General features: G+C 42.1%; 1 protein-coding gene across 1 annotated transcript; it reads left to right on the forward strand.

Annotated features, from left to right (window-relative positions):
* The first annotated feature begins 1675 nt into the window (after positions 1-1675).
* dars2 (aspartyl-tRNA synthetase 2, mitochondrial) lies at positions 1676-12892 on the forward strand. The gene is made up of 17 exons (XM_063220242.1): positions 1676-2186; positions 2348-2447; positions 3589-3655; positions 4926-5018; positions 5109-5204; positions 5340-5463; positions 6325-6371; positions 6532-6638; positions 6892-6961; positions 7230-7409; positions 7670-7777; positions 7912-7974; positions 8564-8716; positions 10514-10732; positions 11097-11207; positions 11669-11744; positions 12465-12892. Exons 1-17 carry the CDS (start codon positions 2018-2020, stop codon positions 12635-12637), a joined length of 1956 nt encoding a protein of 651 aa, XP_063076312.1. The 5' UTR covers positions 1676-2017; the 3' UTR covers positions 12638-12892.
* The last annotated feature ends 5239 nt before the right edge of the window (positions 12893-18131 follow it).

The raw sequence follows: 18131 nt of genomic DNA on the forward strand, positions 1-18131 counted from the left end.
GATGTTTGGCCTCTGAATAGCAAAAAAGATGAACGGGGATGTAGGGGCTGGCTACACCAGTCAAACTCCAATCAAGCTCATCCAAGTGATGAGCATCGAGCCGATGTTCGCTCGCTGTGCAGCTACAAGACAGTTGTATGTGTGCATACACAATGTACCCATACTAACTTAATAGTTAGTTAAATTACAGACATTTCTAAACATTTTGTTTTTAATTACTTCATATATTTTTACTTGGTAAAAATTCTGATCTACAGTGTGACATTGACACGGTTGCCATGGATCTTCAGTGCATACCATGATGTTAGCTGTAGAACGTGTGAAGTGCAGCTGTGTTAAAAACCTTTTTTATACGGATAGGCCTACAGTACTAGCCCTGTTGACAGTTGCATGGAGACACTACCTTACAGCGGACCAAATACTTTATCAAGGCTACAGGTAGTAGTAGAGTAGAGTAACTTTATTAATCCCCAGGGGGAAATTCAGGTGTCCAGGTATATGGGCCCAAGCACTTTATCATGCTCCAACAAACGGTGTGAAATACTTGGAATATAAGTGCTTGATTTCAACTGCATCATTGTCACTACATGAATGTTTCATTGTGTTTAATGGTGGTTTCCTTTTATTGGTTGTAGGCAGTGTTGGGAAGTGACACATTACATGTACCGGCCCATTATTTTATTTACCGTTTCAGTATTTCCTATAGCAGAATACAAATATTGTATGGTAATCTGTTTATTAATGCATTACTCTTGTTTCATGTTGGGCTTTTCTCTAATTTTGTGATTGCATCAGTTATTCAAACAACCCAGACCAAGCAATTGATGGAATGCAATTTTCTTGGTGAATTTGAAAGTCCATCTGGGCCTCACCTATGCAAGGGGCAGCCCAAAAGCTGCCCTAAGGGAGCACAAGGGGAGATGGTATTCTCAGGGTACCTCAATCATGGAAGAGGATGGGGGAGAGAGCACTCACTAACCCCACCAACTGGGAGTCAATCGTGTGTGTGTGTGAGGGGGTGGGGGGTATTATTATTATTAGTTGTATTAGTATTATTAGTATTATTAGCATTATTATTTCAGGAAGTGTTAAGGTTCAGGCTCCGGATTCTTCTATTAGACCTGTATGTGAGAGGCAATTACACTCACAATGATGTATCTTTTGAGTATTTTTTTTAACGTCAAATAAAGGTAGTCCTAGGCTATAGGCTATGACGTGTTTCATTTCTATCGAAATTGCATTATTGTTTATCTTTAGCCTGCCGTTTTAGATGCGCATATGGCATATCCATCTCTTTGGTGTAGCCTAGTTTTCGGACTTTCGCACTCAGAGCCGCATTAACTGATGCGAGTGCGCCACTGTCTATTCAGGGATGCGCTCTTTTACTAGGCTAGTGTGTCAACTGACGAACAATCGTTATATCTGTGTGTTCGGGTTGGTGTACCTACACGTTATGTTGCTTTAACAACACCAAACATAAACATTTACAGTTACTGGATATCAAAGAAAATCCATCCATCCAGAAAAAGGAAAACAATAAATCCCTTTTGACTAGTAATGTCTGCGTCGTTGCACACCACGTGATGCAATTCCTCTGAACTTCCGCAATGGCCAAACAGATAAATGGCGATGCAAAACAATATGGATTGGTTGGGCTACACTGATCTCCCCTAGCAGACGATTTATATTGGTCGGTTAACATTAGGTACAGCTCTGGACTGGGATGTAGCTTGGGTTTTGTACATAATTTCTAAACGGGAAGGTGACTGTAAACGCATGGGTAGATTGAGCACGGTTTTAGCCTCGATAGTGCTGTAATGGTGAACACTGCGTAATATTTACTGTATGACACTTTAATACATACGTGTTGCTGACTGCCATGGGAAATATGATGGACTTTTTTGAGTGTGTGCGGATAGGCTGGAATGACATGCTGTGAAACATGGTTGCACCTCTCAGTAGATTCTTACACAATTTATTTTCTTGAAAGCCTCTGTTGACACTGGCCAGTACGAAAATGTCCTGCAGGGCACTACGGAATGCATGGCCTCTACTGAGACCAAGTTCTTTGGCAAGAACCTTACTCGTCCAGCCTCGCCAGGTTAGTGCTGCAAAGGTTACAAGGATCACAGCTGCCCGGATCTGGACCCATGGACCACTCAAAGCCCCCTCCAACATTACCTCAGGTAAATAGGCTTACCTTGAAAAGATGGACATGAGAGGTCATAGCCTACTGCATGCGTGTAACCCTACTGGCAGCAGTCACACAACTTTCCCCAGGTATTTGCACTCCATAATGTTCACTAGCCTACTGCATTTTTATATTCTTCACTTTCTGTCTTGACAGGTCGCAGTACTTTCTCTTTAAGAACTCATTCTTGTGGAGAACTGTGCTCAACCCACGTTGGTCAAGAAGTTACACTGTATGGCTGGGTACAGTATGTGAGGTCCGTGAACTTAATCAATCATAGGCCTATATACACTACTCTCCAAAAGAGTTGTCGCCTATCCATCTGTTTGGAATAACAGCTAATAACCTGACTTTCAATTAATCACTTCAGAAGTCACTCATATGAAAGCTACAACCCTCCCGAACGAAGTTTTATGTACAAAAATNAATTTCATGCAGCAAAGAAAGATTGACCCTTTATTGAACACAGACAGGGCAGATTTTCACAAAACAAAAGTTTTGTCGCCCATCGAACATAATGTGAAAATGCATCATTGATCAAATGAAAATAGAGCAATACATTTTTAACTTCATGATGTAATCCAGTGGTTCTTAACCTGGGGTGCGGGCACCCCCTGGGGGTGCGCCAGAGATTTCAGGGGGTGCGTGGAATTTTGTTTGTGTTAAGGTTGTGACCAAAATTCTGCTTCCAAACATTATAATTAGGCCAAATCAAGATCAAATTAAGCACGCTTTGGTCCTCACCCATGTAAAGTCATTGAAGTATAGATATAAATGTAATAATAAATGTCTAAAGCAAGAAGAATCATTGTAATTAATCACTTAAATCATTTAAAATCATCTTTTAGTGCGTATACACATGTAGACGTTTGGGGTGGAGGTGCGCCGCTTGTCTTGGGAACAAGTAAGGGGGTGCTTTATGAAAAAAGTTTGAGAACCACTGATGTAATCAATGACAAAAGCCCTCAAACACCTGCAGCATGCATGCAGCTCCTCATAAGAGCTGTATCCATACCATGTTTCACTTTATGCACCATTTCTCTTTTTTCATATTCTTCATCTCCAACACCATATAGTTTTGATGCTATCAGTTCTAAAATGGTTGATCTTGGGATCTTGACTTATGAGTATGAGTCCCATTAGCCTTCATTTTTGTCAGAATTAGGCATGACATACTCTTGGCTGGCTTTTTTGAGACAGGACAGTGGGAGAAACTTCTTTGGTGTTAAAGGTGAAGAATTTGGAAAAAATACATGGTGCCTAAAGTCAAACATGGGAGGAATACAGCTCTAAACAGATGGATAGGCGACAACTCTTTTGGAGAGTAGTGTTATATTCCTCTGTCTATGTCTGTTTATGATTTTGAGAACTGTCTTTTGTGTCTCTATCCCTTTCAGGCAGGATTTATTTGTGATCTTGAGAGATTTCAGTGGACTTGTTCAAATTCTCATCCCACAAGATGGGGTAAGTTGTGTAGTTGTGTATGCAGACCAACACATTTTTTTATGATTTACGTTAATGTCTTGTCCATAATGATATCGGGTCATTTCACATATCAGACACTTCGGGCCCTTCCAACACAGATTTAAATTTAACTGTGCAAATGCCTTTATACTGGCAAGATGGAACACCAGAACTACATTTGCATCAGGCCTGAAATCTGACAAATATTAGGCTAAGGGAGAAACCAATTAAGAAAGTCTCTCTGAAGAGTGTTGGACACTATACATTCATCCTTTAGCCTATTGTCAGTCAATTTAAGTTGCATATTGGTTTTTTGGATGTTGTTTGAGAGCTGTTTTCAAGCTCTACAAATTACAAACATTACAGAATACAACGATCATCCAAGTCTGAATTATGAGATATTAAAATATTGAAAATAGAATATAAAAAAGCTGTAGACTTATTTCAGAATAGCCAATGTCTTGTCTAAACTTAGTTTGCATTGTCATGAACAAGACCTTAAATATGATGTTTGGTTCTTGTGTCATTGCAGCGATAATGTGACTTATAGGACCAACTGTGATCTAGTAAAGTAGTAAAAGATTAGTGTTAGAGGAAATTACACCACCTGACATGAATACTCCACACACTGCCCAAATTATCATTAGCATTTTGTGTGGAGTGTCAGGTAGGTACTCGTCTCTAACACTATTACTACTTATTACAACACATTTCAACCTGTACGCCGCATAATCTCTGCAATGACTCAAGAACCAAAGACTGCACTCTCTGAAGATGTTAAAAGACAAATGCACTCTTTTGAACTTATCCTTAACCCATTGTGTCCTGGAGACACATATACAGGTTTTTCAAGATTTTGAGATTTTAGCTGTTTTATTAACTATGTGGGTATGTTAGAGCTGAATGAACACATTACAATGCAAGGGGATGGTCTTGGCTTTTAAATGTAACTCATTTCATGTTTGTATGTGCTTCAGAGGCTGAGATATTTAGGATTTAATAGGAAGAGGGCACCCTTTCCCAAAAAGGGCTTAGGACAAAATGGGTTAAATGACATTATATATTATTATATTATAACTTTTGTGGAGCCAGAAACAAGCTGTCAAACAACGAAATACAACAAATACGACAATGGAAATACAGTTCTGGGGTTCTACCTTGCCTCTATAAAGACACACTAAGTTTAATTAAAATTTGTTGGACGGATCTGATTTCACATTAAATGACCCTATTGTATTTACTTTTTTTTTTTTCCTTTCATCCCAAACAGGTTCTGGGGAAAACTCTTCCTGAACTGTCCCACGAGTCTGTCATCATGGTGAAGGGAAAGGTGCAGCTTCGTCCAGAAGGACAAGAGAACAAGGTGACTGTGATACCTCATTAGCAGCAGAGTTATAATTAGTATGGGCACTAACGCAAATGCTTAACTTTGTGTTATTTTCTCTTGGCAAAGGCAATGTTTACAGGAGAAATTGAGGTTTCTGCCCATCATTTGGAAGTTTTAAACAAAAGCAGAAAATTGCCTTTTGAAATTAAGGACTTTGTGAAAGTGAGTATGTGCAAGAAATGCCTTACATTGTCATATTTAATAATAAGAACAATGATTAATCCCAATAAAAGTCAGAATATGCTTCACGGCTTTATCATATGCATATGTAAACCTGTTCTCATGCTTGCTTTGCAGAAATCAGAAGCCCTCCGTATGCAGTACCGCTACCTCGACCTCCGTTCCCCACAAATGCAGTATAATTTAAGGCTTAGGTCTCGTCTTGTTATGAAAATGAGAGAATTTCTTTGTAATTTACATGGTAGGGACACCATATTACTACTTTTTAATTGTGCTTGCGAGTTTGATATGTGATATGTGTATAGGTCCAAAAGTGTTCACTCACCTGCCTTGACCCACATATATGGACCAAAGCTGCATCTCCTTCTTAATATAGAGAGTTCAATATTATGTTGGTCCACCTTCTGCAGCCATAGCAGCTTCACAGGAGATTTGACCATTCTTCCTGAAGTGCATTTCTGAGGGCTTACACCTTACTGTGATATTAGACGCTAAGACCTGATTTTCAGTCTCTGCTCTAATTAATTCCAAAGCCATCAAATCAGATTAAGTTGGGAGTATGAACATTTATATATTTTAATATGCTGAAGTACTCAAGTGTTCCTTTTTACTGGAACTAAGAGGCTGAGTCCAACTGATGATAAACAACCCCCCACAGCATAATCCCCTCTCCACCAAACCACAATTGACACAATGTACCAGCATAGGTTCTCCTGGCTACTGCCAAATCCAGACTTGTCCATCAGATGGTCAGTTGATGAAGTGACTCCAGAGAATATCCATTGCTCCAGAGTCCAGTGGCAGTGTGCTTTATATCGACGACTGGATTTGTGGCTCAGGTGGCATCTTGTCACAGTACTATGCTGAAATTCACTGAGCTCCTGACAGCTACCCATTTTTTCCACATGTTTTTAAAAGCAGTCTACATGCCTATGTGTTTCATTTTATAAACCTCTTGGCCATAGAAGTGATTTGAACACATTCTGATTATTTTGGTTCTGATTATTTGGATGGGGAGTGAATAGTTTTGGTAATATAGTGTGTGTAACAATATGCATATGTATATATACTAACCATGACTGTGTTGCAATGTTATTTGCAGAGTTTGTGGATGTGGAAACGCCTACCTTGTTTAAAAGAACCCCTGGTGTAAGTCTTGCATCATACACTTAAATTATGCTTTCTATCTATCTTCTATGTTTTAGAGTCTTAAGTTATTGTTGTGTCCATATGGGTTTGCTTTCCTATTTATATTTACAATGTCTTCCGAGACCTGCCCTCTCTTATTTTTCCTCATGTTTCTCCACAGGGAGCCAAGGAGTTTGTCGTGCCCTCTCGGGAGCCTGGGAAGTTTTATTCACTGCCTCAGAGCCCACAACAGTTCAAGCAACTGCTTATGGTGGCAGGCATAGACAGGTAGTTTATTTTCAGGATATTTAGCGGTCATTAGGCATGCTGCATACACTGCACAAGTTACCTGGAATGGCTAGGAAGAAGAAAGTATGGGGTATTAACGCAACAGTGTTGACGATAGCCAGCTTTTTTTAGAGCATTTTTTAGGGTGGAATAATGTAACTTGTCAAACTATATCCCTGTTCTTTTCTGAAGGAAGATATGGCTGCCAGAAACTGATCATATATATTTTTTTTCTATTTTGATCGTCTTTCAGGTATTTTCAGATGGCTCGCTGCTATCGGGACGAGGGCTCTAAACCTGACAGACAGCCAGAATTCACACAGGTAATGATACGTTTAGCACAACCCCACATCTGAAAAGGGAGAATTGCAGTGGCATCTGGTCAGAGCATATGAGCTACAGACTGACTTAATGATGTTACCCTGCTACCCTTCTCTCCCACTCAGTCAGCCAACCAGGCCGGAAGCTCATGTGCACGCCTAATAGGCAGGACCAGAACACCTACTGAATGGAACATGGTGCTCAGACCTTAAAAAAAACCTTCAATACGGCCACCGTCATAACATCTCAATGTCATTTCCATGCCTACAGGTGGATATAGAGATGTCTTTTGTGGACCAGGCAGGCGTCCAAGCCCTGATTGAAGGCCTGTTGCAGTATTCTTGGCCAGCTGAGAAGGGAACCATTAGCACTCCTTTTCCCTCAATTACCTATGAAGAAGCCATGAAGGACTATGGAGTGGACAAACCAGACACAAGATTTGAAATGAAGGTAGATACCGTAGTCCATAATGCCACATTTCAATACTATCTTACCATTTAATAGCATCATTTGTGCTGTGCCAGAAGACACTCTGAAGAAAGTATTTGGACTTAACTGTTTCTTAAATGTAAATAGTTCAAGATTATGTTGGATTATGGATGGATTCTAGTGTATACATACAAGTATACATTTAGTTCTTCTACTTGAAATTAAATTACCGATAAATGAAATTAAATTGTGTTTGTGTTTGTGTGTCTGTGTGTTCAAAGCTCATAGATGTCAGCAAGGCATTTGAGGGTACTGAAATCTCATTTCTTCGGGATGCACTTCAGCAACCAGGAGGCTGCATCCTGGCAATTTGTGTACCAGATGGAGCTGTAAGAAGAACAAGACATTTCTCTTGTTTCCCTTATCCTGTAGAGCAGAATGAAAGAATGTTAATACATGCTTTTGTAACAAATTCTTTATGTTGAAATAGTCTGATTGTTTTTATTCCATATTTTGATTTCAGAAACTTATTAAAGGTAAAGACTTGGAAGGTCTCAAAGATATTGCCAAGACTCAGTTCAACCAGGTATGTACACTAAAACAAAATGTACTTTACATACTCTTTTTGTAATATTTATCCTCTCAAGTATCTTCCAGTTAAATGAAGCAGGAAAACCTCATCCTAATTAGATCTCAATTGTCTCACATTTGTGCTGTGTTTGTTCATTATCCTACTGCTTGTGCATCCATTTTATACCATTGCCTAGTTTTATGTCTATAACTGATGGATCAATAATACCCAGATCCAGGTGGTCTTCTGCTTTAAGATGCCTCCAGCTTTTATCCCAGATCAAGATGCAATCTGGTTATGCAGTCATGCAGATGGGGAGAGAAGGTGCCTCACATTTTCTGTCTGCCTGGTGTGTCAGCTATTGGCTGGCTGTCAAGTCACTGCACACATTACATCTTTTGTGCTGCATAATTTATATGCAAGAGTCTTGCAGCAAGACTTCAATGCTTGAATTGCAAGCAATGCTTGAATTGTATACCAAGAAGGAGACCAATCATGAAGGGCATTGTGTGCGTCTGTCTGTGAGAATATGAGATCAGTCTGTCTCAGTCTGTGAGATTTTTTTTATGTTCATTGTGTGTCCGTTTTGTCTTTGTGTCTGCAGGAGGTGAGTGTGTTGCAGGTGAGGCCCGACGGCTCCCTGAAGTCGCCCCTGAGCAAGTTCCTGTCAGACGGCGCCCGGCTGCAGCTGCAACAGATGGCGGGGAGCGGAGCGGGAGACCTCCTTCTCCTCGCCTCCGGCACTACCGACCACGCGGTGAGGGGCAATGCGCCGTCCGGCCCAGAAGCTGCCGACCGGCTCGTCTGTCACTTTCCTCAGCAGTGTGCTGTTGATGGTGTGGTTGCACAGATTTAGCACGATGAGACGTTACTGGCAGAGGCATTAAATGAATCCAGATGTTTGTGGGGGTGCTGGAAGGGGTTGGGGGTGTTGTGCTTTTGGGACTTTTTGGGGGGGTAAATGGTTATCACGTTGCAGTTTGATTGGAGAGCTAAAAAAAAAAAAGAGGACGGAATGTCTTTTTCATGGTGCCTGTCTTCTGCTCTATCTATACATGATTTGAAGACATAGTCTGAATAGCACAAAAATGTCCCTCTCATCACACTGTCAGTTTTATAAAGTTTTGTCAGTAGTGTCATTAATAATGGTTTGGTGCAGATGGTCTCTCTGGCTTGGAACTGAATCTTGATGTTTAGTGTTAAAGAGGAAAGATCTTTGGTAAGGTATTGGATCAATAGCAGGCTTTTGTGAGGCGGATGTGAGCTGAATGGTAAGATAGAGAGGTAGAGTCTGTGAAGAAAGGGAATAGACTCGAACAGATGTCTTCATGCAAGAAAAGCTTCTGCTTGTTAAAGATATAAAAAAGCAAAGGAAAATCATCAAGGTCAGATTCCACAGCTTGAGTCTCTTTGTACCTAATCTCTTTTGCCTCTTTTCCACTGCCGTTTCTCTGGTAGGCCTACAGCTCGACAAAGTGAGACTTGTCCACCACTTTTTGCTTTTCGAATAAACACGACACAGCTCAATCACAAAAGCAAAAAGTGGTGGCCGAGTCACGCTGTGTCGAGCTGTAGGCCTACCAGAAAACCGGCAGTGGATAAGAGGCATTTGACTCAGTGATGATTTACAGTGGCCTAAATTTCAATTGACTTTTTTTTTTCCCCCTAAATTTTACTTAACTCTGTTAAGTGATTTAATTTACTTGACCCTTGTAAACGGGGTTCAAGGAAGCGTGAAATATTATTTGGAGATGGATTGGCAATCACAGATTCCACACCATAACCTTATTGAGGATGTGCTTTGGGATGTGCTGGAGAAGACCATCTGCAGCCTTTAGACTCCGCCATCATAAGTGCAAGATTTTGGTGAAAAATAAACACCGGTACAACATTGAATGGAAACAAATCTTATGACATTGCAGACAGTTACCAAGACAGTACCACAGCAAACATGTGCCATAACCAAAGCTAAAGGTGTTTCAACAACATATTGGAGTGTGTGACCTTTTTTTTGGCTAAGCAGTGTATAATTAGTCACATAATTCATCGATGGTGTCGAGGGCTTTTGAAAATGATGGATCTCCCTGTCTGTTTCAACTAAGTAGCAGACCAAAAAAAAACTGTGAGTGAGAAAGTGATTATTTGCTTTGGCTTACATTTATAGAACTCTTTTCTTTGTGCAGAATTTTGCTCTGTAATATCTTTTGTGCAGAGTTTTGGTGATAATTGCTTAACAACTCATTAGCTCCGTTTTGAAAAGATATCAACTCTGCAAGGTACTGAAGGATTAACCAGCTTAAGATATCAGAGTGAGCTTTCACCAACACGATTCTCTACTTATTAAAACAGTTGAAGGTGGTGTGTGTCTATTATAAACTGGAGTCAGATACATGTAATTTCACCCTATCCGTAATCCATTATAGTTCCCACTTTCCTCCCCACCAGAAGTATCTCATGAGAAACGTAATCTCACGCAACATCACCTAACTTAACATTTTGGTCTGGGAATGTGTGGCTAAAACGGATGTAATTCTCTCCTCATCTCTCCTCTTAGCGCCCTCTCCTCGGCAAGCTAAGGCTACAGTGTGCTGATCTGCTGGAGAGCCGAGGTGTCTCCGTGAGGGATCCGTCCGCCTTTCACTTCCTGTGGGTGGTGGACTTTCCCCTGTTTCTTCCCAGCGAGGACGACCCGGATCAGCTGGAGTCGGCTCATCACCCCTTCACGGCTCCTGTGCCAGAGGACACCCATCTGTTGTACTCGGAGCCTCACAAGGTGAAATGCCCCCCCCCACCCCCAATCCTGCTCTACTCCAGAGTATGTAGCTTCAACAGCACAATTGTTGCTGCACTGTACAATGACATTTTAAGATGCATTTTATAATTCTGTACAACATTATATCCACATATGTATATTCTGTCCACATTATACTGCATTTGTTTGATGGAGGATTTTAACCTAAGTCTGAAAAATGGAAAGTGGGATTCATTCATTCCTTGAATTTGGGCTGAACATACTGTACTTTGAAGAGGCAATGTGGATCAAATAAAGCATCCTGGGTAGCACTTTTACTTTTGATCAGTACGTGATGCACTTACGTTGGTCCCTCCCTCCCATCTTCCCCGGTCTTGTGCATCAGGTGCGTGGGCAGCATTATGACCTGGTTCTGAATGGCTGCGAGATTGGCGGCGGCTCCATTCGTATTTATAACGCCGCAGAGCAGTGCTACATTCTGAAGACTATCCTGAAGGTAATATTTTTTATTTTTCAGCATGTCTTCAGGTCCATCACAGCCCGTGTAATTGGATTGCCTAAGCATTTACAATTGGACAGCGCTAATAATAACGATAATAATACTTTCATTTTATATAGCTCCTTTCAAAACACCCAAGGTCACTCACTTAACAAGGTATCGTGTAGGAATGTGTGTGTGCGTGCGTGCGTGCATGCGTGCGTCAGTGTGTGTGTGTGCGTCTGTGTGCGTCTGTGTGTGTGTGTGTGTGTGTGTGTGTGTGTGTGTGTGTGTGTGTGTGTGTGTGTGTGTGTGTGTGTGTGTGTGTGTGTGTGTGTGCGTGCATGTAAGTGAATGTGCTTGTGGAACTAGCAGCCATAAGCCACTGAGCTGACCTCTCCAGTCCTTGTGTGATCCGACTCGGGGCCCTTATTGGGCTCTGTGATGTGATGTGTGTTCTGTTCTCTTGCGTGTTCCAGGAGGACCCCTCCCTCCTCTCCCATCTCCTGGAGGCCCTGGACTCTGGAGCGCCACCACATGGTGGCATTGCCTTGGGTAAGCCTGGGCCCCTTACTAGATGCCCCATGCGCCTCTGTGTTCCCAGCCAATTAATATCTATCCTGCAGTAGAGGATTGTCTGGCCACATTCCCTTTACATTTCATCTGTTAATTAGGAGATTAAAACTCCTGTGTACTTTTTTTTTTATTTGGGTTAGACATTGCACCAGCGAGAAATATAATTTGATGTCGTGATGTTTCCATTAGAAACATCTATTGGAGTCCTGCTATAATTGTTAATCAATCATCAAAACATTTTATGAGAACCTTTTTGGAACTCTGCATGCAGTCACAGCAAGCTATGTGTAGTACTTATCCCTTCAAAAGTGGAGGAGACGCGCTCACACTATCGCCTAATTACTGTCACTGTTCTTAACTGGGGGCTGAATCCCACATAAAGCGTAATTGAATGAAGGAAGCGAAGGACAGCACTCTTCAGATTTTTTCTTTGTTTATTCGCCCACAAACGTTTCGGGCAGAGCCCTTCTTCATCGTGTAATGGCAATTGCACCCATAGGTGGTAGGTTTGCCCTAAATTGGGTCAAAGGTGAACACCCTATTTTAGGGCACACCTACCACCTATGGGTGCAATCGCCATTACACGCTGAAACCCGAAACGTTTGTGGGCAAATAAATAAAGAGAAAATCTGAAGAGTGCTGTCCTTCGCTTCCTTCATAGTACTTATCCCCACCACTCCTCTGATTTTTTTTTTGAAGGACTTGATCGCCTGGTATCCATTATACTTGGCACCCCCAGCATCCGGGATGTTATTGCCTTCCCCAAGTCTGTCCGGGGTCACGACATCATGAGCAGAGCCCCTGACAGTGTGGCTGAGAAGGAGCTTCAGCATTACCACATCCAAGTGACCTGGCCCGAGGAGGGGGAGTAGGCACTGGACCTCTAGCCTACCTTATCACTCCAGCCAAAATTGGGTGTCTGTCTGTGTCTGGTTGTCTGTTTGTATGGCCTCAACATGGGAAAGACGGCTTGTCCCGCGAGGAAATGAAACGTGGATGGATGAATGCGTAGGGAAGGTAAAGCCTTCTCTTTTCAGTGCTAGAAAGTGCATTTATCTTTAAAAAAAAACCACACACACGTGTCATCTTACAGTATCTGATTTCTCTTTGTAAATAAAACGAAAAAAATCACATGTTCATCAAATGATGCTGGACTGTTCTTGTAGAGACATGCAGTGAATGTATTTTATAGTCCAACAGGGGGTACCGTTGTTCCATTGAAGCATTGGCCTTCTCCAGTGTGCATTATGTTGTGCAGGCAGGCATGCTTCTATTAAGCAGGCCACTACACACAGGGAAGCCGACAGGGGAGGGGGGACAAATGGGTCAGTTGTCCCGGGCCCAGGGGCAGAGGCAGCCCAGATTTGGGTCCGAATTTCGTTATATATATTGGGAGGGGGGCCCTTTTAGTTGATTTTGTCCCGGGCCAGGCCAATGCTGTCAGTGGCCCTGACCACACACTATACCAGAGCTTAGGCACATCTGCTGTCACCGTAAAAACACAGCAATTTACAGCTACTCCCTCTACTATACAGTCCTCCTACGTGATTTATTGAAAAAGTCATAAATTAAAAATGCACAAAAATTGTAGCTGGGTGTAAATACACATGTAAATCATCACACCACGTCACAGAGCCTCAGGTGTACTTGATCCAGGAGAAAACATATAACAATCAATCATCGTCTGACAGCCAGGGTATGGAGTGGATGATCTTTCGTTGGCCGAGCACATGCAACTTTAGTAGAGGTTTGCTTGTCATCGTGATAGGGGATTTGAGGACGAGTTGTGGGTGTGATTTTGTTTTGTTTCTGTTGTTTTTTTGCCTCGGTCCCCTTAGTTATTTCTGTTTTTGACCCCCCTCCTCTTTCAGTAGAACATGAAGTGATGAGCTGTGAGGTGCAAGCTACCTGCCAGCATGATATCCACCACCTCCTCCTCCCCCTCTCAAAGGACGAGTTTGTGAGCGAGCAGGCCCGCGCGCAGCTGTTCTCATTAGTTCTGTAAGAACGTGTGTAGCCAGCACACACATCCAGTGTCTCTTCTCTGGTATGCTATGTGTATCAATTCTGTGTGTGTGTGTATGTGTGTGTGTGTGTGTCTCTGTGTGTGTGTGTGTGTGTGTGTGTGTGTGTATGTGTGTGTGTGTGTGTCTCTGTGTGTGTGTGTATAATAAGGCAAGTGTGTGCCAGTGTGTCTGATTGTGAAAAAAAGAGTATGGTAAAAGATGCAGTGGTGAGAGGAATCTTCTCCCTTCTTCTGTTCTCTTCATCCCTGCCTGTCACTGGCTCAAAGACTAGTTTCAAAGGGGAAATTCTCCAGAATTGCTGGATGTGGCTAAAGGAAGTAGCCTGCTTGATGTGACAGTGGTGTGGTGTGAGGAGGAGGAGGGGCACTAGCTAGCCCCACTAGCTGATGCAACGTGCCACTCAACTCACACAAAATCTACAATTGGGCTCCACAACTGTACCGGCGAATGAATGAGTCAGGAGAGTGCTCCTAAAAGAAATCTGATGCAACTCTGGGGGTTATGTTTTTTTTCCTCACTCGCATGCTTATTTAGTCCACTGTATTGGTGGGAAATGTATTTGGTCCATGCAAGCTGTCTGTCATGGTGTTTTCCCTTGCTCGGACGTCAGCTGTTAAAATTGCTTGCTGTGCTGCTGGGCGGCCTGAGTCTCAGAAGTACAGTGAAAGGACGTGCGGCTCTTAGCCTGTCTACTACACTAATAGTAGTTTGTGAGATTTATCTTTTCCCAAGTCTGACTGCAACATAATTAGGAAGGAGGCCGGCTAAAAAGACGAGATGCCTTTTTCTTCTTTTTCTAGTGTTTTTCCTGTAATTGGCCCCAGTGTAATTGAAGGCATTTTGTTATCTCGTGGGGCTAAGTCTTTGCTCTCAGCGGAGTGGTTAATACAGCAGGATGTTGTCCAGAGGGTGGTTCGTCAAAGGCAACTTTAAAAAGGTTCTTGGGGATTATTAGCTTCCTACGTCGTCTTTGTCTGTCACAACCATCTCTCTCCTGCAAAAAGCTCCTTTGACTTCAAATAAAGAAGACTGTGCTTTATTGTTTACTGGTAGATGAGTATTTACTAGTAGATGAATGGTCACTGTTGGGAGGAAAGCCACTCTTAATATAATGCGTCTTTGCTGTGAAGTGAAGTTCCTGGTAAATGCTCCCTGGGAATGGCTCTATTGCTTGAAAACTGTGTTGCAACATCTTCATAGTGGAGAACTGATTTGGTCCACACACAGTGAATCTTCATATTATGCAGTGCAGATGGCTGGTGGATGGAACAAGCTCGCTCTTTTATGTCCTGTATTATCAGAAATAATGGACACTCAGTTATCCTAAACTGACTTTGGCAAAACAAAGGCAGTTTACTGTCTGCAATCAAACAACTTTGTGAGCTATGTAATTGTTCTCAGTAGTAAACACATAGGCAGCGTAGTAATATTTTTTATTATAGTGTGCTGGAAAAGTACGTCAATGCTTCAATCAGGAGTGAACTCCGGACTTGGTTTACCACCTGAATAAAACATGTTTCTAAACTGACAGGAACTCCAGAAGTAGGCTGCTATAATGAAGAGTTAATACCATAATCCGAGAGCAATAGCAGAGAGAACAGTTCAATTTGTAGAAGATCCCATTTGCCAGCGCTACAAATGGAGACCTAATGGAGCATCGGGTCGACACCAACAGTTGCAAAATGACCCATAAAAAAAAATCACAAATCGGTTTCAAATATTTTACACTGTTATCTGATGGGGATTAAAGTCTACCACGATAATGAGGCTAGATTCCGTGGGACATAATGATACTTGGTCAGAGCCGTTGGAAATACGCTTCTATAGGCTACTCAGGCTCTCTGACATGCACTGGCTTGGTGGCCATTTTCCCCAGTATTTGACTAAATGGCTTTCATGCCTTTTAATCTCAGAGATCTAGAGAGACGGAGCTGACTTTGTAGTTCCTTGCCTCAGATAACTGAAGACCTTGAGCCTCCAATAAAAATGCAGGGCATGGAGCCCGTGCGGTAATGTGGCAGTCTGCCGCGCTGTCTTTCTCACAGAGGAAAGGCAGTGTGGAGGAGTTGAAAGGGGCAGCGCCGGGCCACGACATAGTTACTGCCGCTCATCAGCCCAGCCTCACCTGCCCACAGCTACAGACTGTCATGAGACCTACTGTCACTAAATCACTTTGATGAATTGGTAGGGCTTTCGCACACGTCTGTAGACATTTTAAATTTGATGAGGTGTATTTTATAGGGATTGTCAACATGGCACAGTGCATTCAAAGAATGATCTAAACTAAACTTGATGTTATTGTATTAAACATGACAACTTTGTTTTCTCCCTTGGGATGAGCATGTCTACATGATTACAGCATTTTGCAATCTGCTGCGTGTACTGTAGGCCCTGTGGATGTCTTTGCAGTCTGACCTACACTTTCAGCCTGAAGCATCCATACATGTCATGCATGCGCACAGATCTATCCATTGAGAATGCTGCAGAGGACAGGTTTCAGACTGTATTACATTCAACCCTAGTTCCCCTGCATGGTTCATTGTCAAATCCTTGCTTGTTGCTTTTGGTGGGTTTTTAAATATATATATATCAGTAAGCCTTGTAATGTGTATTTCCAAGTGTAATGAATGTCTTGTGTTGAGCGAGTCCGAAAGCTTTCCGGTCTTCGGTGTCCCACTGGGGACAGAACTTCTGATTGAACGTCCTCGGCTCTCATTTAAAACCGAACTCAACTGCTGACTGATTGAGAATTACTTACCTGTTTGACTAAGTGCTTTCAATCATTAGCCCGGTTTTGTGATCCAGTGCCATAGTCAGGCTGTGATGAATGGCTGTCTGTTTCCTCTTAGTTTGAGTGTAAGGTAGAGTTGTCTCTCCTGCTACTTTAGAATAGAATAAAATAGAATAAACTTTATTGTCATGCCAGCATGAAAATTGCCTTTGGTCTCAGAATAAAAACGGAATAATAACACAAATAGACACAAATAGACAAAACACACATATGAATCGATTCACCACCACCAGACAACACACACACACACACATACACACATACACACACACGTCATCTACAAGTCAAGCAGTAGTTCAAGACCCTGCAACTCTAGCTTTTCCATTGAGAATGTGTATGGATCTTTTCCCTTGCAATAAGTGATCTGTAGCGCCTCCCTGAGGTCAGCAGTTCAAAATGAAGGTGAAGAGGATAGGTAGGATCATCTAAATTGTCTGTTGTTTCCCTGTCAACTGCAGTCCTTTTAGAAGTTCTATAGGGTCTGATAGTGAGCTCTTTGTTTGGTCAATGTCAGTTAAAAGATTTTATTGTCGTGAATGCTGTCCTTCTACTTTCCATTATCATCATGGCTTCCAATGTCACAGCAGCATGTCAAATTATTCATTATGTCCTGCTGTGTGCAGCTCAAAAAATCTACAAAACATAATTACTAGCAGCTATACAATATTGACAGGAAAAGTCAAACAATACCATCTTAGTGCTAAAGTGTTGTGGGTTATTTTGTTTAAAAGGTTGTTTTTGAAGCCTGTATGGTATTGAGATCACATGTCCAAACTTTCAGACCCGGGTAGATACAGGGTTACAGTGGTTCACCATTTTAGATGGAATATGTTTCCTGCTGGCATCTTGTGCCAGATGAATTACAATACGTACTGTTTGGTTGTCAAGGCATTTGAATTCTCTCTCTCTCTCTCTCTCACACACTCTCTCTCTCTCTCTCTCTCTCTCTCTCTCTCTCTCTCTCTCTCTCTCTCTCTCTCTCTTTTTAACTCTCTCTTCTATCTCTCTATCTCTCACTCTTTCCCTCTTTAACTCTCGCTCGCTCTCTCTCTCTCTCTCTCTCTCTTTCTCTTTCCCTCTTTCCCTCTCTCTCTCTCTCTTTCTCTTTCCCTCTTTCCCTCTTTAACTCTCTCTCTTTCTATCTCTCTATCTCTCTCTCTCTTTCCCTCTTTAACTCTCTCTCGCTCACTCTTTCTCTCTCTCTCTCTCCCTCTCTCTCTCTCTCTCTCTCTCTCTCTGTCTCTCTCTCTCTCTTTCCCTCGTTAACTCTCTCTCTTTCTCTCTCTCTCTCTCTCTCTCTCTCTCCCCCTCTCTCTTTCTCCGTCACTTAGACCAACTCTCATTGTTAAAAGATGTTTTCCCTCTTTAATAATACAGTGTTTATCAAGCATCCTGATGAAATTTCCTGTCAATAGACACTCTGAGCTATGGGGTCGTCTTGAGAGGATACGTGTTTTACTTGCGCTGATGATGAAAACAAACTCAATACATTTTTGAAACGTGAGGCTATTGACTTTGGGTGCACCTCAGGATACTAGGCCTATACGT

Source organism: Engraulis encrasicolus, chromosome 16, assembly GCF_034702125.1.
Source record: "Engraulis encrasicolus isolate BLACKSEA-1 chromosome 16, IST_EnEncr_1.0, whole genome shotgun sequence".
NCBI lineage: Eukaryota > Metazoa > Chordata > Actinopteri > Clupeiformes > Engraulidae > Engraulis > Engraulis encrasicolus.

Bases quoted from the DNA above. Each gene is read 5' to 3' on its own strand.
- dars2 (XM_063220242.1), top strand. From the start codon at position 2,018: ATGTCCTGCAGGGCACTACGGAATGCATGGCCTCTACTGAGACCAAGT. The intron at 5,464-6,324 runs GTAGGGACACCA...TGTTATTTGCAG, and splicing joins ATTTCTTTGTAATTTACATG to AGTTTGTGGATGTGGAAACG. The intron at 6,962-7,229 runs GTAATGATACGT...CCATGCCTACAG, and splicing joins GACAGCCAGAATTCACACAG to GTGGATATAGAGATGTCTTT.